Source organism: Drosophila bipectinata, chromosome 2R (genome assembly GCF_030179905.1).
Source record: "Drosophila bipectinata strain 14024-0381.07 chromosome 2R, DbipHiC1v2, whole genome shotgun sequence".
NCBI classification, from domain to species: domain Eukaryota; kingdom Metazoa; phylum Arthropoda; class Insecta; order Diptera; family Drosophilidae; genus Drosophila; species Drosophila bipectinata.
The window spans coordinates 7910412-7935533 of NC_091737.1; the positions used below are offsets into that span (position 1 = coordinate 7910412).

The 25122-nt window shown below is 40.8% G+C and overlaps 6 protein-coding genes across 11 annotated transcripts in view; 4 read left to right on the forward strand and 2 right to left on the reverse strand.

Moving 5' to 3' along the window:
* Positions 1-8019, forward strand: part of 5-HT1A (5-hydroxytryptamine (serotonin) receptor 1A) — a 70105-nt gene extending 62086 nt beyond the window's left edge. The window contains exons 9-11 of one of the 2 annotated variants that reach the window (XM_017251270.3): positions 1187-2074; positions 4133-4254; positions 6451-8019. In XM_017251270.3, the coding sequence (XP_017106759.2) occupies positions 1187-2074; positions 4133-4231 (987 nt within the window). In that variant the 3' untranslated portion in view covers positions 4232-4254; positions 6451-8019. Of the gene's footprint in view, positions 1-1186; positions 2075-4132; positions 4342-6450 lie in introns of those variants that run through there. The other variant, XM_070277907.1, reaches the window with a different exon arrangement.
* Positions 8018-12990, reverse strand: LOC108132064 (uncharacterized). Its single transcript, XM_017251279.3, has 3 exons — positions 12851-12990; positions 8284-9369; positions 8018-8221 (listed from the first exon to the last, which is right to left on the reverse strand). The coding sequence occupies exons 1-3, from the start codon at positions 12881-12883 to the stop codon at positions 8096-8098; spliced, it is 1245 nt and encodes a 414-aa protein (XP_017106768.2). The 5' UTR covers positions 12884-12990; the 3' UTR covers positions 8018-8095.
* On the forward strand, positions 11359-12855 carry Cdk5 (Cyclin-dependent kinase 5). Its single transcript, XM_017251285.3, has 3 exons — positions 11359-11783; positions 11845-12209; positions 12271-12855. The coding sequence occupies exons 1-3, from the start codon at positions 11428-11430 to the stop codon at positions 12432-12434; spliced, it is 885 nt and encodes a 294-aa protein (XP_017106774.1). The 5' UTR covers positions 11359-11427; the 3' UTR covers positions 12435-12855.
* Positions 12991-13104: 114 nt separating the features above from the next.
* On the forward strand, positions 13105-15781 carry Flo1 (flotillin-1). Of its 2 annotated transcripts, XM_017251274.3 has the most exons (8): positions 13105-13245; positions 13472-13547; positions 13615-13969; positions 14149-14160; positions 14293-14763; positions 14819-14962; positions 15019-15183; positions 15440-15781. In XM_017251274.3, exons 1-8 carry the CDS (start codon positions 13194-13196, stop codon positions 15455-15457), a joined length of 1293 nt encoding a protein of 430 aa, XP_017106763.1. In that variant the 5' UTR covers positions 13105-13193; the 3' UTR covers positions 15458-15781. The 2 variants fall into 2 exon arrangements, with proteins under 2 accessions (XP_017106763.1, XP_017106764.1); XM_017251275.3 differs by lacking the exon at positions 14149-14160.
* Positions 15782-16149: 368 nt separating this feature from the next.
* TER94 (Transitional endoplasmic reticulum ATPase TER94) lies at positions 16150-20513 on the forward strand. 3 transcript variants are annotated; one of them, XM_017251273.3, is made up of 5 exons: positions 16150-16330; positions 17385-17487; positions 17570-19606; positions 19671-19825; positions 19886-20513. In XM_017251273.3, the coding sequence occupies exons 1-5, from the start codon at positions 16314-16316 to the stop codon at positions 19977-19979; spliced, it is 2406 nt and encodes an 801-aa protein (XP_017106762.1). In that variant the 5' UTR covers positions 16150-16313; the 3' UTR covers positions 19980-20513. The 3 variants fall into 3 exon arrangements, with proteins under 3 accessions (XP_017106762.1, XP_017106761.1, XP_017106760.1); XM_017251272.3 differs by lacking the exon at positions 16150-16330 and adding an exon at positions 17095-17311 and having other exon boundaries at positions 19674-19825; XM_017251271.3 differs by lacking the exon at positions 16150-16330 and adding an exon at positions 17096-17311.
* A 1512-nt stretch (positions 20514-22025) lies between these two features.
* The window catches only part of Pka-R2 (cAMP-dependent protein kinase type II regulatory subunit), a 34561-nt gene continuing 31464 nt past the window's right edge, over positions 22026-25122 (reverse strand). Inside the window, exon 10 of one of the 2 annotated variants that reach the window (XM_017251281.3) lies at positions 22026-24288. In XM_017251281.3, coding sequence (XP_017106770.1) covers positions 24158-24288 — 131 coding nt within the window. In that variant the 3' untranslated portion in view covers positions 22026-24157. Of the gene's footprint in view, positions 24289-24689; positions 24942-25122 lie in introns of those variants that run through there. The other variant, XM_017251283.3, reaches the window with a different exon arrangement.

Below are 25122 nucleotides of genomic sequence, written 5' to 3' on the forward strand. Positions count from 1 at the left end.
TTATGGCCCCAACGCCATGAAAATTGACGAGCCGAGCAGTTGTATATAAATTTATGAATGCAATGCTGGTACTGATTTAAAATGCAAATTCGGAGAAAGTAATTCGATTAAGCCGCCCAAAAATCGTTGTACTGTAATCGTTTTGAGGTAGAGAATGAGAATATCCCAGAAGTTGTATACAGAAATAGAGAAATCAGCATTAAGTTTGAAAAATACTTTTTTAAACTTATAGGTGTGTTTAGGTAGGTTACGTATGTATCTAAGGGCTATTGTTGTAGGAGAATACTCCCTTCCCCAACATATGCGGAGAAATACTTGGCATATAGAACGCAAAGCTGAGCTTTTTCAGAGGACCTTCTAAATGAAGAAAAATATTCTCAAAGAAAGATTAACCCTTAGGTGCTTCATGAAACTAATACAAGAAAGGACAGCTATAGTCCTGGCAATATACCTCGTACTAATCCATCTCGACACCTGGTAGTCCTCTACCAAAGTCCCTCCTATCTATGCATAAAGCTTATTCTATAAGAGTAGTTGAACTGATATTTTCATAAGTAGATTCTTAAAACCATCTCAAGTAGAAATAAAGAATACAAATTCCTTTGGAAAAATCTGCCATCAGAACAACATTTCTAAACTGAAGCTTCGGAATGATAATACTTCTGGGGCTAGAAGAGACGTGGTATGCAGTGTACTCAGCGAGTTCTCGTCTATGAAAGAGAAGATCGAATTGTAAAATAACTTAATTATCTAAGGTATATAACTTTACCAAGAGAAAATTTTTAAAAAGATTACAATAGGAGCCGCTGGTCCTATAGGCGATGCTACAATCTGACTAGGTAGTTCCTACCAGAACTCCCAGAATATAGGTATAAACATATATACAAAATTATTCCAAAGGTATGAATTTTTAAGGTAAGGTATCTTTTGTCCTTTGAGGATCCGGGTTGCAAATTCTCTATAAAGTAGCAATACATTTCTTTAGCCCGTTTGCCTCAAATTTTAATTTTTAGTATTTTGATAAAAGTTTAAGAGTTTTTGAGATATTCAAATTAATTCCATAAGACCTTTAATCTTAGGCCAACGAAAGTACTCGAATCTGTATTAAAAATGTTAGGAAAGTCCATTTTAATAAGCACTGTCAGCCGAGCCTAGCTAATTACAGCCCTCATTGCTTTCATTGCAGGTGCCCAGCACTTCCGGCAGCCAGATAGCCACTGTCTCGCACCTGGTTGCCCTGGCCAAACAGCAAGGCAAGGCCTCCGCTTCGTCGTCCTCAGGCGGCGGCGCCACCGCCAAGTCTGTGTCCGCTGTCAATGGAGCGGCTGGTAGCTCGGGCAAGCTGAATGGCAAGACGAACGAGGAGCTGGACCAGGAGGGCCTGGCAGCCACAACCGCAACATCAGCAATGCCAACACCAAATGCCACAGAAGGCGGCGAGGAGCAGGACGACCTGGAGGTGGAGGACCAGTGCAAGTCCAATGGGGTGGAGGTGCTAGAGGACCCGCAGCTGCAACAGCAGCTCGAACAAGTGCAGCAGTTGCAGAAATCAGCCAAAGCCGGGGGCGGGGGCGGGGCCAGTACGTCGAATGCCACCACAATTACGTCGATATCGGCGCTGTCGCCGCAGACGCCCACCTCACCGCCAGTGGCTCCGATGGCTGCAGTGGCAGTGGCCCCCTCCGCCGGACCCATGACGGCTAAAACCAGCACGCTGACGAGCTGCAACCAGGCGCATCCGCTCTGCGAATCCACCAGTCCCGCCCCCCTAACCCCAGAGTCCCGCCCCAAGCAGCAGCAGCAACTGCCACATCCGCATCAACAGCAGCAGCAGCAGCTGTCTAGCATCGCCAATCCCATGCAGAAGGTGAACAAGCGCAAGGAGACTCTGGAGGCGAAGCGAGAAAGAAAGGCGGCCAAGACGCTGGCCATCATCACAGGTGCCTTTGTGGTCTGCTGGCTGCCCTTCTTCGTTATGGCCCTAACGATGCCCCTCTGTGCTGCCTGTCAGATTAGCGACAGCGTGGCCTCGCTCTTCCTCTGGTTGGGGTACTTCAACTCCACCCTCAATCCGGTAAGTACTTGGACACTGGAAACATTTTATTGCAGGTTCCCAGCACTTTCCATAGAATCGTAGTAATCATAGACACAGTAAACCAAAACTCTAATAAAGTTTTAATTGACATTATAAAAAAATCTCGACATTTATACAAATATTACCATATTTAAAGAACCCCATTTTTTTCGATTCAAAATATAAATCAAAACAATAGTTTAAATTATTGAAATATTCTTCTGTGGGTCAAAAACCATTGAACACCATTCAGGGGTTAGGAACTCTTGACTGTTAATGTGCTTTTAAAATTTAATTGGACATATTACATACAATAACTAAATTTTAAAACAACTAATGCGAATATAATAGCGAATATTAAAAAAATTGGTGTGCTTTCACTTATAATCATGCCTCTTATACCCTTGAATTCTTTTTGGTCTTGACCATATCCTTCGTTTCCATAAAGGGCTTTACTGTACCCCAATTCTCGGGTATGGTTGCGTTGCTCCAGAATGTAAGATTAATTAAAACAAGAAAGGAAAGCTAACTTCGGGCGGAGCCGAAGCTTATATACCCTTGCAGTTAAAACCGGATATATATCGCAAACATCGGATATAGTTGGCCGATCCTTATAAGAATATGATAAAATAACCCAATTTATTATAATACAAAACCTAAAAATTCCGCAAACTTCTATCTTCAAAAACACAAAAGTTGGGTCATTTCCGATCGTTCAGTTATATGGCAGCTATAGGATATAGTCGGCCGATCCTAATGAAATTTCGTAGGTCGGATTAACTGACCAAAAATATAATCTGTACCAAGTTCCAGCTTTCTATCTTCAAAAACACGAAAGTTGGGTCATTTCCGATCGTTCAGTTATATGGCAGCTATAGGATATAGTCGGCCGATCCTTATGAAATTTTGCATGTCGTAATGTTTTGCCAAAAAATGCTCTCATGTCGAATTTGAATTCTCTAACTTTTAAAACGTCAAAGTTATACCATTTCCGATCAATCAGTTATATGGCAGCTATAGGATATAGTCGACCGATCCGGGCCGTTCCGACTTATATACTGCGTGCAAAGGAAAGAAGGATGTGTGCAAAGTTTCAAGACGATAGCTTTAAAACTGAGAGACTAGTTTGCGTAGAAACAGACAGACGGACAGACAGACGGACAGACGGACATGCTCATATCAACTCAGGAGGTGATCCTGATCAAGAATATATATACTTTATAGGGTCGGAGATGTCTCCTTCACTGCGTTGCACACTTTTGGATAAAATTATAATACCCTCTGCAAGGGTATAAAAATTCCTTTGGGAAATGGTGGCAAAACATCGCTTTCTAAGTAGCCTTGTGGAACTATGAGGTCGTCCTTGATAACAAAAATTAAATCAATATAAGCCGTGCAGTGCAATAAACGTCTATAGACATACTTAGAACGGGCAGACGTGTTTCATTAGAGCAAACTTTTTTAAAATTTTCCAGAATATAACGCCGTAGGTGAAGTAGCTTTTCTTTTGAACCACATCGCAAAAGCTGACCTTTACGTCGATAAGAAATGGCTTAAACTGGTTGGTATAGTCCTTCTTTAATATTTGCATCTGAATCTGTCGAAGAAACTGTCTTGGAACGGAACTAAAGTTGGGATTTTTGTTTCCAATAGCTTACAGTGGGAAAGAGTTTTTCACAGACTAGGTTTAATATCTTGTACACCATCTGGCACTCGGACTTGGAGGATATATGGACAATTAACCTTAGAGCTATCCTGTCTGAAAGTACGTTCCGCACTCCACAAGAGACAGTTCCCGAGAAAAACCATCCACAACCGTGCCATTTTCAAAACTAAACCGGCGATATTTTAATTGACCCCAACGGTAATCGACTTTCAGCCTAATGGCACCATTTTTAAGCCAATCATCCACACATACACCTTGTGTGGAACAAGGTGGGAACCTTCGGAACCATTAGAAATTAATAATCTTTATCCTGAATGAACTCAGGGCTAGAACATGTAGAAAACATTTTGTTTCATACCTTTCATTATCCTAATCTATTGCTATTTTTTCAGGTCATCTACACTATTTTTAGCCCGGAGTTCCGGCAGGCCTTCAAGCGCATCCTCTTCGGCGGCCACCGACCAGTCCACTACCGCAGCGGGAAACTCTAGATAGTGCATGCGAAGAGGCGAAGGTAGGTCTCTTAAAAAAGAGGACATTTTTCAGATTTTAAAATTTCTGTATTGAATTACTTTAAATAAATTATTACTTGTTTTATAAATTTGAATTATGTTATATTATATAATATTTAATGTTGCATTTGTGTCACCCTCATACCCTGAAGTCGAACGAACAGCTTCGGCATCATCTAGATCCGTTTGTTTCGGCTCCAATTATGTACTCCATAAGTAATTTGAGGTTGTTCCAGTGGGTCCGGGGAAGGGTTAGTTTCTGTCCAACTTTTATTTATACGAGTAACCGGCAGAAATATGATTTTTGGTGAGGTGTCAGTCGAAGTTTCAGCACTGACGGTTGCTTCAGGGTTTCGGTGCTCAAATTGAGCTGGTACAGCCTCCTCATTCTTAGTAGATTCGAATTTAAAAACGTATGTTACTGATAAGCCAAAATATATATAAAGAGATCGATTCTTACAATATTCGCGTTGGGGCAGCAAGCATGGGTTCTTGGACACTCTGAGGTTCCTCTGTTTCTTGGAATACTGCCATCCCTGAATTGGCAAAAATGGCGTGGCACACAGGACTTATTGGAAAAGCCGCCACAGGGCTTGTAGCGAACCGCCTGGACTAGAGCGGAGGCAAGAAAGAGGCACAGCACCAGACCGAGAAAAAAACGAGCCATTCTTACTAATCAAAAGTTCAGCGCAGACTGTGTAGCTTACCGATGCCCATGGCTTTCTATAGCTCAAAGATAAGAAGTCTATCTCGTGTCCGATTCTACAGAATTGGGGAAATTTCGCCATAGCTCAAAAATAAGAAGTCTATCTCGTGTCCGATTCTACAGAATTGGGGAAATTTCCTACAACTGGAAAAATGTATGAATCATCCAAAATTTAAGAATTTATGTATGAATCAATGAAAATAAATGAAGGGAAAGCTTACGTGGTCGTGGCCGAAGATGATATACCCTGGCACGTTACCCTGGACATCGTTTGTATCTGATATAAAAATAAAGTTTTTATATAGTTCGATTATTTATAAATGCGATCCTGCGAGCGATAATGCGATATACAAAATGCGATCCATTAAGAGTCCCAACCTACAAAGTGATTTTCAAATCACCGAATTTTCAGGTATATTGGTATGCGAGGACTCTTCGCATTTCTCTGTTTCATAGAAATTTTCTTAATTTCCTCTATCTCGATAGGATATATGTTGTATATACTGTGATGTATATCTTCATTATAATTGCCCACAGAACTGCAAGGATACATCTAGTCCCTTCTTTAACCTAGCTTTTATTTACCAAGAAATCATAAAGTATGTCGCTCTGTCGTGCATTTTTCCAAGTGTATCCCTGTTATTGTTATTGTGTTATCCGGATCGGCCGGTGGCAGTGGGCAATGGGGAAACCTCTTGAATCAAATCGATTTGACGCACACGCAATTGCATATTCTCTTTTATGTTATTGTGTGGCTGGCAAGTTTCAATTTTCAATACACGAGTTCCGAGTCCAGAGTCCTGAGTCCGGAATCCAGGGTTTCAAGCCACGAGCCCCTCGTCCCGAACCGAAATTGATATTGCTTGAGCTGAGTGTTGAGGTCGCAAGTGCAGCTTCTAAAGGAGTTTCTGTTTCTGTTTCGGTTTTTTATGTTTTTTGAGCCAAACACTCGCTGATGGCTGATGGAAACAATACGTCAGCCGCCAAGCTGGAGAAAAACTTTGGGGGCACTCAAAAGGAAAAGTTTTATCAGACCTTTATCGGACCTGTCATCTGCATGCCCCGATTTCGGTCAATGCAGCCAGATGGGCCATTAGAATTAAACGACGCCACCCCCCACCTTCCAGTCCCAAAAAGCCAAACCCAAAACCCAAACTGGATTTTATCTACAAAGACGGGCGCACAAGTTTTGAATAGTTACCATTTGCAATGCATTTGGGGTCGGGATGGATGGGAGCTGGTGGGTGGAGGGTGGAGGGTCGAGAAGCTCCTCCACATCTGCATGTGGCAGCAGTTAAATCTTTGCCATTCATTTATTTTCATTTTCATTTCCATTACCAAAGGCAACATGAAAGTTAAATTAAGTAACATTAATTTCGAAAATTTCTGCTTAGTTTGGCCGCCTTAACATCTCAATGAACTTTTCCGTGAATGCAAAAAGTTTCCTCCTCCGCACTGCTAATGAATCTTGTAAATTGGATTATTTTTGCAGACGCTTCTGCTAAGCCAACAAGCGGATGTTGATCTAACCTCTTCGGCTATACCACCACCAGATTGGGAGCAGGAGGATTAACGCAATTGTATACCAAAGAAACCCATTTAATAAAACTCCAAGGACGTTTAAGGACAATGATCACGACAAGGCGCTCTAGTCTATAAGCGATAATCGATAAGATGTTGTAAATAGGGGATTGAATTTTCTGTTAAACCAAGCAAGTGTATTCTACATATTAGTTATAGCTAAATTTATAGAGCCAAGTGGAGACTGTTTTTAGAAGCAAAGTGAAGTGTTGCATTGGGAGAAATAGTGAGATGTCGATGCCACCAACAATACAAAAGTATCTAATCAAAATAACTAGCTGTTAAGTCAGACATAGCTAGGATAAGACGCATATAGAGCAATCTACTACCAATACTTTTAATGTGTTTTCCAACTTGACGAGAATTGACGTATTAACGTATAACTCATAGCTATGTATGTTAGGTGTTAGAGCTCCACTTCTCTATCGCTCTCTTCTGCTTCAAGAAAGGACTCGGGACTGGGAGTGGGGGAAAGTAAGATTGTAGGATTTGGGAACCAAGACATTGGAATCGTTATAACTGAAGCAAGTACTCGATCATCGTATTGTATATTTAATATTTAAGCTATCAGGCGACATTTAATGTGTGTATAAGGATTAGCTATCGGCTATGCATATTAACTAGGCTTAAGCACATTTGTTGAGCATCGTATTACGCTGTAATATTCATAGATTCTATACTGCATAGTAACTTATCAGAGCGCGAAAGGAAGCCAGTTTAAATGAAATTTAAACTTTAATTGTTAAAGCCCCCAACTAGGTAAATTACGTATAAAATAATTCTAATAATAAATATTAAAAAAACTGTTGTACTATTATCGGTAATTATGTATCGAGGATTTCTTTGAATAAGCTGGCATATTATATAAAATCTAAGCAAAAATCGTTCGCCACCAAAGGGCGGACAAAATGTAATATTTGAGAGCAAACTACTTTCGGGAAAAATGGGTAAAGAGTAATTAGCTAAACTTAAATCATAAAATGCAAACGATTAACGATTAAACGGCATAATGACATATATTGGTTAAGACGAGAGGTGGGTAACTACTTAAACAGATATCACAATGTTTTACTTCCATAAAACTAACAATCGAACTATTCGAAAACCAAAATCAAAAACTCTAAGAAATCTTAAAGCCGACATCAATACCTAGTTACTAAGTGTTTTCAGATGTGTCTATCAATAAATACCAATAGAAGTTAATCGGCTCCGAGCTATCCCAAATACCTCGCAATAATTCGAAGTAGCACACACACACACACTTTTTAATTGAGCAAAATTTGCCAAGGATAATTACAGTTTTTGGTTCATAGTTCATTTAGCAATTACTTTCCTTTCAAACATATTGGCGCGCGCATTTCAAGAAAGAATTATTGCCTGGTATATGAGGAGGATGTGGGAGTTGAAAAGTCAAACAGCATAAGTTAATCTACTGAAATTACTATTGAATTCATTGGCTGCAACTTAAATAAAAATTCAACTTTCATGCAAGAGACAATGGGTGCGTGTTTCGTTTAATGCGATCTCAAGTTTACAAGCGTAAGTATCATTGATTTTCATTCAAATTGAATGAGGAAAGGCTCAAAGCTGAATTCGTATTTCATTTCCTTTGGGAGTTCATGGTGTAACTCAAAAAGTGCATCTTCATCGACCACCTTCCACTTAGTGGCAGTGGAGAAAACCTAAAAAGAAACAAAATTTCTTCAGTTCATGGAAATAGCGATACACATACGCCATAACTTACCTCACAATTCGAATTAACAGGAAAACTGTTTTTAATTATACAAAGGTTAAGTTTGGTACTGCGATTCTGGGCAATATCCTTTCCTGAAAATGTGTATTTCATAAAGCCAAACTGGCAATCCTTCAAGCATACAAATTCTGCTGCTTTTAATGCCTTTATAAAGTGTCCAAAGTCATCTTCTTGTGTTATCCTCGAGCTTATTAAATAAAGTCTCTTAATGTTTGGTATTTCTATATGATTAAATCCGATCCTGTCGAGATTTTCACTTATAATAACAACAGTCTCAAATTGCATCTCAACGTAAAGAGGCAAAGTTAATGCGGCTAGATCAGGCAATGCTAGCTCGAGGCTTTTGACCTTACTCCGAGTTTGTGATAGCTCAAAAAGGATTTGTCTGACTAAAAAATCACCCATTCTGTTACTTATTTTGAGAGTTTTAATTTTAAACATTTTGTCTAGTTTATTGAGGAACCACCCAGTCAATTCAGAGCTATCGCAGTGCAGTACCTCCAGATTGGCTATGGCTACCAGAGGCATACTATATCGTTGGATCTGCTTGTGGTCAAATATGTCCAGTTTGAGACTCTTTGGGAGCAAAGTAGATAAAATGCTGCTTAGTTTTAAGGCACAGACTTTAGAACAGTACGATAAAGTTAGGTGTTCCAGGTGTTGGAAACCAGTCATGTAAGCTCCAGTAAAATTTCCTTGGGGGCTGAAAGTCCGGATATTGGGAAACGAATCGACTATTTTTATCATATCCGAGTCCTCCAAACGAAAAGATAGTGTGGCGAACCGGAAGTCCTCGACGTTTGGATACACATAGTTTGTGAGCTCCTCGAAGTGTTCTCGATCGTCTGTTCGGAACCGCAAGTGGGTCATCGTATTCCAAGTATTTTTTAATAATAGACTCAAATCTTCCAGAAGGATTGGCTCTACTATCACCATATTCTTGCAGTAAAGACGCCAAACATGAGGCATTAGATATAGAAACCGCGAATGCACTCGTATCGCCTTAAGCTGCGTTTTCAGATCGAGGTAACTCAGTATAAGGTACAGGACATCATCAGGCACCTTTTCAAATTGCATCTGAAATGGTACATTAATTTGGATTAATTATAAAAAATGCAATATTTGGAAGGGCCTATTTTCAAGATAAAAAATAAATATAAAACAAAATAAAGTGTAGATAACGCATAACTAATTTAAATTTTGTGAAACCCTGTCTTATATGTATGTACTATCGATTTCTTTGTAACTATATTTATTTTGTAGAACTCTTGCACTTGCTCCTTATACTCTTTTACCAAACTTTATCACCCTCTTAATTGACCACGGAAAATGATCAGGGGATTCTTGATCAGGATCTTGGGAGGTAATCCTCTCTATAAAAGTACATATGTAAACACAGATCGGATTGAAAAACTAAAACACAGACCCGAGCCATTTTAAGAAAAGTTTTTACTGTTTAGTTTTATATATGTACCTAATGTGTATGTACATTGTACATATGTATATTGAAAATTTTCGTCAGAAAAATGTATATCAGCTATTTTATGTAAATTGCGGGCTCGTCATTCATTAAATTTTTTAATTCGCGAAGAATTTGAAGAAGTATTTTATTCACAATCGCGTTGCTGCCGCCAACTTTCCCCGGAATCAAAATTCTTGCTAATCAAATTTCCTGGAATTGTCCAAAAACGACGAAATTAATCTCAGATCAGAAGGGCAACTGATCCGTAAATGAATTTCTTATCCCTAAGCTATATAAAGCCAGCTCCACCTCAAAGCTAGTTAGTCGGTTCCAAATTATTAACTAGCAACAATGGCTCGCTTCGTTCTCGTTTCGATGCTGTGCGTCTTTCTGGCCCTCACCGTAGTACAGGCGGCTCGTCCCAAGCACTGTGGTGGCAGTTCCGACAAATGGTGTATTCCGCGAATTTTGTGCATGGATATGGATAACGACAATAACGATGCCCTAGAATGCTCAGGCACGAAAATTTGCTGCCACATTCATAGGAGTGCACTGCTACCAGTTTTCTACCAGTGGAGGTAGAAAAAATCGATGTTCGCGGACATCTACTAACATTGGTTCCATCACCTCCTATCAGCTTTTTAAGGTGGTGCTCGCGGTTCCAGCTACCCAAGTTAGCGCGCCTTTTCTGCACTTAAAATAATGCTAACCGACCAAAGATGCAACTTGTCGAGCGAGTTGCTATCAAAATTGTTATTCTTAAAATTAAAAAAAAAATTATAAAAATACATAAAATTCATTTTATGTCATAAATGCATAATAAATTGAAAATTAATTTACCTAATTGTTTTACTGGTTGATCATTATGATGGTTATCATTATCATTATGATCATTGTTTTGGTGATTGTGTACATAGTACTACATACATATATCTGCTGCTGCTGCTCTGTATGTAACAGTTGACCTTATATTTAATAATTGCAACAAACACAGGTAAAATGCATTTTTTTGTTGTTGTTGCCAATTATTGCTCTAGGGTCCTTTATAAGGACATAGGACAATATTGGCAATATCCTTAAAGGATCAAAAGTTATTGCTTGGTGAGTTTTATTTTGATAAAAAAAAATAAAAATCACGAATAATCATTATTTTCGAGTTTTATTTTTTTTGTTCAAGCTTAATGATTATTTGTGATTTTTATTTATTTTCGATCAAAAAAATGGTTTAACAATAGAAGAATAAATATAACAATAAAAAATTAAAAATCATCAAGGATATTCATAGTGTATTCTTAAGGATAAAAACGTGCTAGTCAAGCTTGTTCTATGTTGATTGAAAGTGATTGATTTATTCATTTAAAAATAGCGACAATAATCATTATTTACGGTCCCTGATAAATACCTTTACCCCTTTAGGTTCTGATCTGTCTTCGGTCTAAAGAAACTTGACATATTTAAATAAATGTACAAAATATTCAATATTTATAAAAACCCCTCGTTTTATCCAAGTTTCAAACCGCCGTTAACCCTCGATGGGTTTTAGCACAAGAATGCTGGCTAAAACAGTGTTGCATACCGTTAATTTAGTGGCTTAATGGTACTAGTGTACGGTCACTCAGTTTTTCTGGTTTTGTTTTTATTTGGCCATCGAAGAAAATCGCAAATCTGCAAAGATGCAGAAGTACGACAAAATGGAGAAGATAGGCGAGGGCACCTATGGCACGGTGTTCAAGGGGCGCAACCGGGACACCATGGAGATCGTGGCGTTGAAGCGGGTGCGCCTGGACGAGGACGACGAGGGCGTGCCCAGTTCGGCACTTCGAGAGATTTGCCTTCTGAAGGAGCTGAAGCACAAGAACATTGTGCGACTGATAGACGTCCTGCACTCGGACAAGAAGCTGACCCTGGTCTTTGAGCACTGCGACCAGGACCTGAAGAAGTACTTCGACAGTCTGAACGGGGAGATTGACATGGCGGTGTGCCGCAGTTTCATGCTGCAGTTGCTCCGCGGTCTAGCATTCTGCCACAGGCAAGATAATGAGAAAACGTAATGGGATATTCTTTATTTGTCATTTCTCCTCTACATGCAGCCACAACGTCCTGCATCGCGACCTTAAGCCACAAAACCTGCTCATCAACAAAAACGGAGAACTGAAGCTGGCCGATTTTGGCCTTGCCCGTGCTTTTGGCATTCCCGTCAAGTGCTATTCCGCCGAGGTGGTGACCCTATGGTACAGGCCGCCCGACGTTTTGTTTGGCGCCAAGCTGTACACCACCAGCATCGATATGTGGTCAGCGGGATGCATTCTGGCCGAACTGGCCGATGCTGGACGACCTTTATTTCCGGGCTCCGATGTGCTGGATCAGCTTATGAAAATATTCCGGGTGCTGGGTACCCCCAACGAAGATTCCTGGCCGGGTGTCTCGCACCTCTCCGACTACGTGGCGCTTCCCTGTAGGAATTTTTTAAGTCTATCCCGCTTATAAGAATTGTTTAAATCCATTTTTTTTCACAGCATTTCCGGCCATCACATCGTGGAGCCAACTAGTGCCCAGACTTAACTCCAAAGGTCGTGATTTGTTGCAGAAACTGCTAGTCTGCCGGCCAAATCAGCGGATCAGTGCGGAGGCCGCCATGCAGCATCCGTACTTCACGGACAGCACATCCTCTGGTCACTGAAACTTGATGGACTTCGAGTTGGATTAGCCTTAAGCCAAATACCTAATCTTGTGCAGCTATGGATGTGCGTAGTGTCCTCCCAGGTCTTCGATTAATGCCTAAGCAGTAGGTTTCGGTTAAAAGGTGAAACTTTCTAAGCAATTTTGAAATTTTTTTATAAATACTTAAAAAGTTTGCTTTACTTAAAGAGCTTGTATTTCTAATTCTAAATCTTTTTCAAAATGTTATCTTTTATTATAAGATTCCGCTTAACCGATTTCTACTGTACGTAGTTGTGTGTGAACCAAAGGGAGTATCTCCGGATATAAATTATTTTAGAGCCCCAAGCTGGAGGCAGTCATCTAAGAATTTAGTACCTTAAGATCTATTAATTCAGATTTTATCTAGTTTTCTTGTACGAATAAAAAGCCACTTACCTGGAGATGCTGTTCATTCTGAACCCCCGACATCGTATAAGGGTTAATGTAGCTGCGCACACGCTGGGGATGGCAAACGGCGGCGAGAGATTTTTATTCTACTCTGGATTTTAAGGCGAACCGGTCGCGTTCCGTTCCGCGTGCTAGATATATATACTCTGTGTATATAAATAATACCGAAAGACACTTGTCCACCTAGCGACCTGTGGATCTGGTCTATATTTCACTCCAATCGGATCGGGATTTGCTAAATTCTTGTGAAAACGGAGACGCTTATCAGCAGCTCTAACCACCTCAGATCGGACTTTTCCCCAATACTTACAGGCGATAATTCGCATCCAAGATGACTTGGGGCTTCGTCACCTGCGGTCCCAACGAGGCGTTGGTTGTCTCCGGTAATTGACAGCTTTTTCGTGTCCTCCTTACAGATCAGGCCTACAATTGTGCCTTAACTTAAAATATAAATTGGTGACAGCAAACACCCCACCCCTGAGTGACGTCATTCCTATCGATTTTTGTGTACTGCTAATAGGAAGAAGAAGCATTGGGGTGCGCGCGCACCTAGCGGGTTTTCAAATGTTTTGTAAACAAAAGGGTGATTTGTTTGGTTTTCGTTCGCAGGATGCTGCTACATGAAGCCGCTTCTGGTGCCGGGCGGTCGAGCCTTCGTTTGGCCCACAATCCAGCAGGTGCAACGGTAAATATATATTTAAATTATTTTAAAATTATTGAGCTTAGCAGCTAATTGGTATTCGAAATTGCAGCATTTCGTTGAACACCATGACTCTCCAGGTTGAGAGCCCATGTGTGTACACCAGCCAGGGCGTTCCCATCTCCGTTACGGGCATTGCCCAGGTGAAGGTCCAGGGACAGAACGAGGACATGCTGCTTACCGCCTGTGAGCAATTTCTGGGCAAGACGGAGGCAGAAATCAACCATATCGCCTTGGTGACCCTCGAGGGACACCAGCGCGCCATTATGGGTTCGATGACCGTGGAGGAGATCTACAAGGATCGTAAGAAGTTCAGCAAGCAGGTGTTCGAGGTGGCCTCCAGTGATCTGGCCAACATGGGAATAACCGTGGTATCCTACACCATCAAGGATTTGCGTGATGAGGAGGTGATTATCTCTCGTAAATAGATTAGTTATTTTATTTTCTTAAAAACTATATTTCTTTGTTTTAAATTATTTGTTAATTTACTCCCTTCGTTGTCGTGGCTCTGAGCCATTTGTTTTTGGTAAAATCTTTTTGTATATAATATGTATATTTTTTGCATGTCCGCATGGATCCATATCAGGGAGACTCAAAGGTGCGTATACCAACGTAAGACCTAAACGTTTGTGAAGTCCCTGAGGTTACATCCCGTCACCATACCTTTCAAAGAATATTCCTTTTCATGCAATGAAAATATGTGAGTTAAGATATCTGGTTTGCTTTTCAGGGATACCTCAGGTCCTTGGGCATGGCTCGTACCGCGGAGGTTAAGCGGGATGCTCGGATTGGAGAGGCCGAGGCCCGGGCGGAGGCGCACATTAAGGAAGCCATTGCCGAGGAACAGCGAATGGCCGCCAGATTCTTGAACGACACCGACATTGCCAAAGCCCAGCGCGATTTCGAGCTGAAGAAGGCCGCCTATGACGTGGAGGTGCAGACCAAAAAAGCCGAGGCGGAGATGGCCTATGAACTGCAGGCCGCCAAGACCAAGCAGCGCATCAAGGAGGAGCAAATGCAGGTGAAAGTGATTGAGCGAACCCAGGAGATTGCCGTGCAGGAGCAGGAGATCCTGCGTCGCGAGAAAGAATTGGAAGCCACCGTGCGTCGTCCGGCCGAGGCTGAAAAGTTCCGTCTGGAGAAGCTAGCCGAGGCCAATAAGCAGCGTGTGGTTATGGAGGCTGAGGCTGAGGCCGAATCGGTAAACTAAACCACTTCGGATATATCTGAATTGATAATAAAATTCATTCTTGCAGATCAAAATCCGTGGCGAGGCCGAAGCCTTTGCCATTGCGGCCAAGGCCAAGGCGGAGGCTGAGCAGATGGCCCAAAAGGCCGACGCTTGGCGCGAATACCGTGAAGCTGCCATGGTGGAGATGCTTCTGGACACGTTGCCAAAGGTATGTCTCTTCTCCAGCAGCCCACTAAAACAAATAATTAATACCATTTCCTCTAGGTGGCCGCTGAAGTCGCTGCTCCACTATCGCAGGCGAAGAAGATCACCATGGTGTCCAGCGGACAGGGCGATATCGGTGCTGCCAAGCTGACCGGCGAGGTCCTGCAGATCGTTAACAAAGTGCCAGAGCTGGTTAAGAACATAACCGGCGTGGACATTGCACGGGTACGTTCAAACTCAGAATTTATCTAACTTTGAATCGAAGCTCGACGAGATCAGTCAGAAAAAAAACCAAAGAAGCGGATGGCGGAGACGACCCTGAATCCAATTAATGAAAAACAAATGGCAATCAAAAGACTTTGTGGTAGACACTAAAACGCAAATTTTGTTGGCTTCCTTTCGATTTTCAGTTATGCTCTGATTTACGAATATTGATTCCCTGATTTCGATTCACTTTATGTTTCCTTTCTCTTCATTTCAGTCTGTGCATGCTGGCTAGAAAGTTACCCAAAAAGCAAACCAAATCCAAAAACACATACTCTCGAACAAAAATTTATAAAAATGTGAAAAAAAGTAATAATTGAAATCCAAAACGATCGAATACTTCAAAAACAATTGAAATCTAAAGCATTTAAACTTTGTTTATGTATTTCGTGGCGTATATTTATGAATCTTTGTGCTAACCCGACAAATTTTGCAACATGTTGTTTTACACTAACACACAACCACACAAAGAGACGCATATTTTGTATTCAATATATATGTATTTATATAAGTGTATTGCACAAAGCGTGGAATAAAGATTCTTCCTTGAATCAACTATTATGATATTTTCTTAAGGTACTGTTTGAATTAGCCGCCAAAGAGGTAAGTTCTGGTAAGTTAATTTAGGGGTGGACTGCAAATAACGTTGATCAACACTAAATAATTTGAAAATCATCGAATACTCATTAGCGGAAAAGATGTTTCTTAAACATATTCTTTATCCTTCACGAACCAAAAATCCTTTATTAAAAATTATCTGATTAACACAATACAATTATTGAGTTTGTTCATTTGTTCGGCTATTTAAAACAGTACTTTACGACTGCCGTCTCTAGTGCTAATGCATCGAAAGATCTTAGTGATGGGAATATATATGATATAATCGACGGTTTTGCAACACTACAATTGCAAGTTTGAGTCGGCTACAGCACTGAAGTTCAACCTATCGAAGCTTATCCACCGCTAGCTCGTCTTTTGGTGATTTTGCGATTTTGGACCGATTTTTCAGAAAGCATTGCAGCCGAACCCCGAGTGTCCAATTAGCCGATTTCTACGTTTAAGTTACAAAGTTCAACTACTACTAGTTTACCATGGCAGATTCAAAGGGGTAAGTGTACTAGCCCCAAAAAAGGGCGCCGACAAAGCGGCCCTGAATTTGCTGCCGTAGCTCTTAAATTTTGCGCAGTCATTGGCCCGAAAACTGAGGGAAAATGAGTGCGAGGGCCACATCGCAGACAATGCGATTATAGGTTGATAGCCCACTAATTTAAGAAACACCTAATGAACATCCATGTCCTTCCGAGTATTCCTTGCGCCGCTTTTTCCGATGCACCAATTGCGAAACTAGGCCAAGCAGCCCGAAACCGAAACCCCGAAAAGAAAATCGCCATTGCAGTGCGCTCTTTGGTGTTGTCTCGCAGTTGTTGTTTTTGGTGCCGCCGCTGTTACTTTGGTAGTTGTTGGTGGTGCTCGAGACCCCTTTTCTTTGTTTTCCAAGAAAAAGGTTAAAACGAGACGCACTATTTTCAATATTTCGTATTAGAAGCATAACCAAAGCGTGTTTTATTTTATTTTATGGTTAGTTCCCTAATCTCCAATCGCTAATAAAATCTTATCTATGAATCTATATGTGATTCAGAATAAAATAAATACTCCTACATAATAAATCCTTCCTTATTCGAAATTCTCGAATTGAATTTCAAAAGTCTGCGAAACATGACGTGTTTCTGGATGATGCTACAAAACATGCCATGACATGTCCATAACTGAGTTCTGTTAAATTTTTTCAACTACTAGTAGGCCGACTAACCAATCAAAGTTGGCCGGGAATATGCTGTCGGCACTGGAGATACTCTGAAGTTCAGTTCCATTGTTTTGTCTTTGCGTGGTGGCAGTCTTAAAAAAAAACTTGATCGAGACCAACAAAAAAAGTTGAAAAAAAAAGAATTAAAGAATATAATAAAGGGGGTTCCCAAGCATATGAACAAGGCAGAATGTCGGGCGGCAATGATGACACCAGGAACTTTATGCAGGGCTATCACAGCGAGCAGGACGAGAAGATGAAACCGCAGTCCTCTTCGGAGAAGCGGTTGGAATTGGGAACACCTTCATATTGAGACGTTTGTAATAAAAGGTTTCTTTTTTTTCGCCTCCTTTCGCAGTGATGATCTGGCTACGGCGATTTTGAAGCGCAAGGACCGTCCTAACCGTTTGATTGTGGAGGAGGCCCAGAACGATGACAACTCTGTGGTGTCGCTGTCGCAGGTAAGTGGTTCAGTTGGCTCGCTTGGTTGGGCCACGTCATCATGTTTCAGGTTACTTATTCGCTCGGCTGTCTCTCTTCCAGGCGAAGATGGACGAGCTGCAGCTCTTCCGTGGTGACACCGTGATTCTGAAGGGCAAGCGCCGCAAGGAGACAGTCTGCATCGTGCTCTCGGACGATACCTGCCCCGATGAGAAGATCCGCATGAACCGAGTGGTGCGCAACAACCTGTGCGTCCATCTCTCTGATGTTGTGTCGGTGCAGTCCTGCCCGGACGTCAAGTACGGAAAAAGAGTCCGTATCCTGCCCATCGATGACACCACCGAAGGCGTTACCGGTAACCTTTTCGAGATCTATCTGAAGCCCTACTTCCTCGAGGCCTACCGTCCAATCCACATGGGCGACAACTTCATTGTGCGCGCCGCCATGCGTCCCATTGAGTTTAAGGTGATGCTCACTGAGCCCGAGCCGTACTGCATTGTCGCCCCCGAGACGGTTATCTTCTGTGATGGTGATCCCATCAAGCGTGAGGAGGAGGAAGAGTCTCTGAATGCCGTGGGCTACGACGACATTGGTGGCTGCCGCAAGCAGTTGGCCCAGATTAAAGAGATGGTGGAGCTGCCCCTCCGTCACCCGTCGCTGTTCAAGGCTATTGGTGTGAAGCCGCCGCGCGGTATCCTCATGTACGGACCTCCCGGTACGGGAAAGACCCTGATCGCTCGGGCCGTCGCCAACGAGACTGGCGCCTTTTTCTTCTTGATCAACGGACCCGAAATCATGTCCAAGCTGGCCGGCGAGTCAGAGTCCAATTTGCGTAAAGCTTTCGAAGAGGCCGAGAAGAACTCTCCCGCCATCATCTTCATCGATGAGATCGACGCCATTGCTCCCAAGCGTGACAAGACCCACGGCGAGGTGGAGCGCCGCATCGTGTCGCAGCTGCTGACCTTGATGGACGGCATGAAGAAGAGCTCTCACCTGATCGTGATGGCGGCCACCAACAGGCCCAACTCCATTGACCCGGCTCTGCGTCGCTTTGGACGCTTCGACCGTGAGATCGACATTGGCATTCCCGATGCCACCGGTCGCTTGGAAGTTCTGCGAATTCACACCAAGAACATGAAGCTGCACGAGGACGTCGATCTTGAGCAGATTGCCGCCGAAACCCACGGACATGTGGGTGCTGATCTGGCCTCGCTGTGCTCGGAGGCAGCTCTCCAGCAGATCCGTGAGAAGATGGACCTCATCGACTTGGAGGACGACAAGATCGACGCCGAGGTTCTGGCCTCTCTGGCCGTGACCATGGAGAACTTCCGGTATGCCATGACCAAGTCCAGCCCATCGGCACTGCGTGAGACGGTGGTTGAGGTGCCCAACACCACCTGGTCGGACATCGGTGGTCTCGAGAGCGTGAAGAAGGAGCTGCAGGAGCTAGTGCAGTACCCGGTGGAGCATCCCGACAAGTTCTTGAAGTTCGGAATGCAGCCCAGTCGCGGTGTCCTGTTCTACGGACCCCCCGGTTGCGGTAAGACCCTGCTGGCCAAGGCCATCGCCAACGAGTGCCAGGCGAACTTCATCTCGGTGAAGGGACCCGAGCTGCTGACCATGTGGTTCGGCGAGTCCGAGGCCAATGTGCGCGACATCTTCGACAAGGCCCGCTCTGCGGCCCCCTGTGTGCTCTTCTTCGATGAGTTGGACTCGATCGCCAAGGCACGTGGCGGCAACATGGGCGATGCTGGTGGTGCTGCCGATCGTGTGATCAACCAGATCCTCACTGAGATGGACGGCATGGGAGCCAAGAAGAATGTGTTCATCATTGGCGCCACCAATCGGCCCGACATCATCGATCCGGCCATCTTGCGTCCTGGTCGTCTGGATCAGCTGATCTACATCCCGCTGCCCGACGACAAGTCGCGCGAGGCTATCCTGAAGGCCAACCTGCGCAAGTCGCCGCTGGCCAAGGAGGTGGACCTGACCTACATCGCCAAGGTGACTCAGGGCTTCTCGGGTGCCGATCTGACTGAGATTTGCCAGCGCGCCTGCAAACTGGCCATCCGTCAGGCCATCGAGGCAGAGATTCGTCGCGAGAAGGAGCGCTCCGAGAACCAGAACTCTGCGATGGACGTAAGTAGCACATTAGGTTAAGAAAAATGAACATCTATTTTTGACTTTTTCCCCGTAATCCCAGATGGACGAGGACGATCCAGTGCCGGAGATCACTAGCGCTCACTTCGAGGAGGCCATGAAGTTTGCTCGCCGTTCGGTGTCCGATAATGACATCAGGAAATACGAGATGTTTGCTCAAACTCTGCAGCAGTCTCGTGGCTTTGGACAGAACTTCAGGTGAGTTTCAGCGTAGGACTTTAAATCTTAAAGCTTACTTATAATTTTTATTAAATATAGATTCCCGGGTCAAGCCGCCAACACCTCAGGGTCTGGCAACAACATGCCAGTTAACTCGCCAGGAGACAATGGCGACGATGATCTTTACAGTTAGATTTCTAGTTTATACACTGCTAAAAAACCACAAAAGAAAGAAGAAACAAAAAGCAGAAACTTTTTAAATGAATTTTTCCCAGAAAACAGAAAAGAAACAAAAGAAAGAAAACCGAGCAAGCAAACAAATTACATTCGCATCCTGGAGGCGGCAACCACAGCAACCAATCCAAGGCTAAGGCATTCTGGCTAAGGCAAAGGAATCGGATCAATATATACCCAAAACCAATAATACAATAATCGTCATTTTGATACCAACACACTGGTCTTGGTCAAGGCAAGATAGCAACCTTGTTTTGGATTAGGCCAGCCTAATCCGGAACCACATCCATTGGCGAATCCCAAACCACGCCTCACACTTATCATTCGTGCATTGTCGGTAGAGCGGCTCCGATATGAGTTTCTATAAACATAATTATAAACGATACACATACACACATACATTTAAAGATAAAAACATATATTAAACACCGTAAAATTATAAGTGTATTTGGAGCTACGTTTTTAAGTGAATAAAAATTATAAATTCAATAAATTATGCTATTTTAATAGGTGGTGTAGGATATCTTTCATTTGTGATCCATAAAGATATATTTTATGGGTCAAATTACAAAGAATTCTGAACTACCATCTATGACATGAGTCCACTATAACTATCTAAAAAAATATAGATGGTTGAAGCTTTTGGGTATCGGGATAAGGACGATGATGCCGACACCAAAATATCACAAGAAACGTCTGAAAGAATACGAAATCCTGCACATTTTTCAACATAATGCTACGACAATCGCGTGCTTCTACCAGATATTTATATTCTAAAATTTAGAATCTAAATACATAATGATAATCTAATTACAGAAATTACTGGTCTAGTAAATACTGGTCTGGAATAAAACATGAAAATTATTATTTAACTTATTAACTTAGGTTATTCAATTTAACTTCCATAAAAATAAATTGTCAGTTTGTGGAGATGAGAATCATCCTCCATATTGATAAACAGAAAACCCAAAATGGATAAGAAATCAGAAGAATAAGAAAGAATAAGAAACTTTATACTTTTTTAAGAAAACCAAAGAAAATTTACAAATTCAAAAAAATTCTTATCAAAAATCCTCCAGATTACTACTAAAAAATGTTTAGAATGGATCTGTTTTGAGGATTGCAGTTTTTTATTTTTAATATCTAAGCGACCTAATGTTATCCTTAACCAAGGTATGGAAATTCGATAAACTATAGATCAGTGAAATACCCATTAGTTGTTACATGATGAGTAACTCCAACCTTTTACTAAATATCCAAGGAAAATCAGACATCTAGACCAGTGGTCGGCACCTTTCCTATGCCCCCGAGATAGGGCCGTGCCGACCTCTGATCTAGACTATAATCAAGCTCTTAGCTCTCATATGTCAAGTTAAATAAATAATATCTTTTATAGGTTCGACTTCCGAAATTTATTTTAACATTTGGTTTCACCCAGCCCACCCCATTAAATAAATAAAATCACGTTTGTTTTATCGCATTTATTAAACTTGTATTCATCATTCGTCATGCTTGCTTTTTCATGTTTCCATCTTTTTTTTTACTTTATATTTTCATAAATTTTTTGCGACATAACAAGGACATCTTAATATGAAGTTAGTTGAATTCTCCCATATCTTAATAATCATCATCGCTTCGGTCTTACAAATTAACTTTCTATGCCATTCATTTAGCTGCAGGTTATTTAAAATCAATGTTTTGGCATCGGTAAACGAAACAAAATTAAAATTAAGGTTTTATATGGCGAAAGCATGATATCATTGATTTGCATTTTATTTTGTTGTTGTTGGTAGTTGCAGCATCTTCGGCGATTAATGTAAATAAAGTTTTTGTTTTTTTTTCAGTGTCTACACCATTTTTCAAATATTTTATACTTAATGCTTTCTTTTTTTTTATTTCTTTCGTTTGTTTTGTTTTTTTTTTTTTATTCATATCTTGTTACACATACATAATTTAATACGCTTTATGCATAATTACAACACAACAGTTAAAATACGAATAGCTCTATTTTTCTTATTTTTTTTTTTTTATTCATTTTCGGTGAAGTTTGAAATTTGCGCGTCAAGTTCATAATTTCTGAAGGACTTTTTAGGTTCTCGTACATATTTTTTTTATTGAGCTTTATGATGTATGGCTTGAGTGTGTTCTGTGTGTGTGTGTGTGTGTGCGTATGGTGTGTGCGTGTGTAGTTGGTATGTGGAAGAAAATGGCCAGCACTTTCTGGTTCTTAATTAGTTTCTAGATCATTACTCTTTCGATATATATTAAGGTTTATCTTTCTCTTTTTATGTTATTGTTTTGAAAATTTGCAAGAATTTGTTTGCTTTAAAGTCTTGAACATAGACTAGACACCAATTAAGATTAAAAACATATTTGTATATATTATAGATTTATTATGTTGCAGCTTGCGAGCCGATGCTAGCTTGCAGCAAGATACATATATGATATTTTCTCCGTTTCTTGTATTATATGTAGTTTCTTTTAGCTTTGAACACCTCTTGACTGTTGGTATGCCAGTTGAATTGATTTAATTTAATATTATACCTATTTATATATTTTATATGCATGTTCACTGATTATTCATCTAGGATTTGTTTAGTTACGCTGTTTTGTTCAAAACAATGGGGTTACACATTCACATAAAAAGTAGTTGGATTCGGTTTAGTAGGTATAGGTTTTAGGCTTTACCATAGTTTAAGCTCATTCAGTTATATAAATAGATATATATATTTAGATATATATATATATAAATAGATGTAGATATAGGGTAGTACAGGTATTGAACAGCAACAAAAACGGGAATATACTAAGTACACATCTTATCCACATCCAGGCCGATCCGCTCAGGTCGATATTGCTTTGATTGGTTCACCTAACAGGATGCTCTAGGGCCCGCGATAATAAAAGACATACACAATATACACATCGTAAGGAGAACAATCTAAAGCATTTTAAACACACAACTTTCTCTTTCACTTTCTCTCTACTACATATTTAGTTGTCCCGCCCTTTCTCTCTGTTTAATTTTAGTTTTTTTCGCTAGTTTTTGCTCAAAGTTTTCTAAGTTGATCCCATGCAACATATTGATTGTGCCTTTAGCTTCTACCTCTCGTAATTTCCGATTAAATCCCTCCTCGTCCTCCTCCACCTCTCTGAGAACCGAACTGATAATATAGCACTTGCTCATGAGATCGCCGCGAATCGTTTTCGTTATCGTGTTTTGGGAAATGGACTTGAAAATCTGATATCCTTGAATCGCCTCCCCAACTCGCTGGCTGAAACGCCTGTCCGTCCAGCTGTATAGACTAGTACATACATTGATTGGTTGTTTTGTTAGATTCAATATTAAATTAGGGTTCTCATTATGAAAATTAGTTTCTTTAGTTGTGTAAGTATTTGTCCGATATACGTGTGGGTTTGGAAACTCTTAGCTTGCTGATGTGTGTGGTTCAAGTTGCTCTTATTTGATATATATTTAATTATAGCTTTCGCCTTTTGTTTTTTTCTTTTTTGTTTTTCACTTATCGTATAATTAGCAGCCAATGAAACAAACTATGAATAAATCAATGAATAACAAAAAGGATATATGATATAAAACAAAACTTAAATTAGTAGATTTTTAACATTCCCGAGTTGAGCCAATCTTTCTTGTTTTTTTTTTTTTTTAACTTTTTAGAGTTTTTGTTTGCTGATTGCATTTGAATTCATTTTTGCCCAATTAATTACATTACAAATTACAATTGCTAAATACATACAATACAATTCTTAACTTGCTTGTGGCTTTTTTCATAATGGTTTTTTTTGTTTTACATTTTTTTAGATTTAAGAAACATTGCTAAGCTTCTTCTCATGATCAACATCGTCATCGTTATTATAGTATTATAGATTAATTTCAATTATCAAATATTCAGGATTAAGTTTAAATTATTTTTGTGTCCTTGTGTGTTTGGTATTTGTGCTTTGTTTGTTTATTGTTTGTTGCTTGTTTGTTGTCTGTGGTATTGCTCAATTCTAATGAAAAAAAAAAAACATACAAAATAAAATCCCTAATAAGCCTGCAAGTGACCGTTGTTGCTTTTCAGTTGCTGTTTGTTGTAGCTTTTGATGGTGGTTTTTGTTGGTTGTTGTTCAGACTTTTTATCGTGTATCGGTGATATTGTTTTTGCTGCCAAATATCTTCACCAACTGCGACTCGTAGTCGTCAATGTTGCGCTTCATAATATCCATGCAGGGACCCAGCAAACGCTCAAAGGCCTTAACATCCAGGACTAAACGAAAGAGACAATTTTAATTAATTTTTTGTTTTATTACATTTTTGGTTGAATAACAAACACATAGTGCATGCCGGGAAACAAGGACTTCTCTGGAGGCAAGGGGTTTAGTAAGTCTTAATCAACAAAACAGGTTAGCACACGGTCCAAAACCAAAACCCTTCCATCTTGATCTCTTGATCACCACAGGCCCCTTTATAGCTTCTAAATAGCCGAGTCTTACCGATCCATTAACCCTTTGATGCCTGTGTCATCTTCAGGCGTTTCAGTGTTCTTTGAGCTGTTTTTCATTCTTCTTTTTTGGGGGAAAAAGTGATGGGATATATTCTGGAAGGCGCTTGTGTGTAGGGATTAAAAAAAACTCCTTTCTTTTTTAGATCTTTTTATATATTAAGTAACATAAACAATTTTGAATGGTTCTTTAGGAAATTTCGAAAAACTGTTGGCTACATTTGAGAATTTTGTTGAACAACCCGAAAGGTAATCCGAAACACGAAAGGTAATCGTAACAACTATATAAACTTGATTCGTTCACAAATTGGTGTTGCGGCGGGCCATGTCGGTGAACATTTGCTCGTAGATCACAATATTGCGCTTAAGGACATCGGTCAGGAAGCCCATGATTCGTTCAAAGGCCTCGGTGTCTAGGACTGGACGGAGTTTCAGGTTTTTTATTAGGTATTATAATAAAATCTATATTGTAGATGTAGGAAGTGATTTCAACGACCTCAGTTGGACCTCGTAAGGAGTTTTTATATTTTTTCAGAATTACAATATGAATGCTTTAAAGGACTATGTATATACTAGAATTACTATAAACATGAAAAGGTT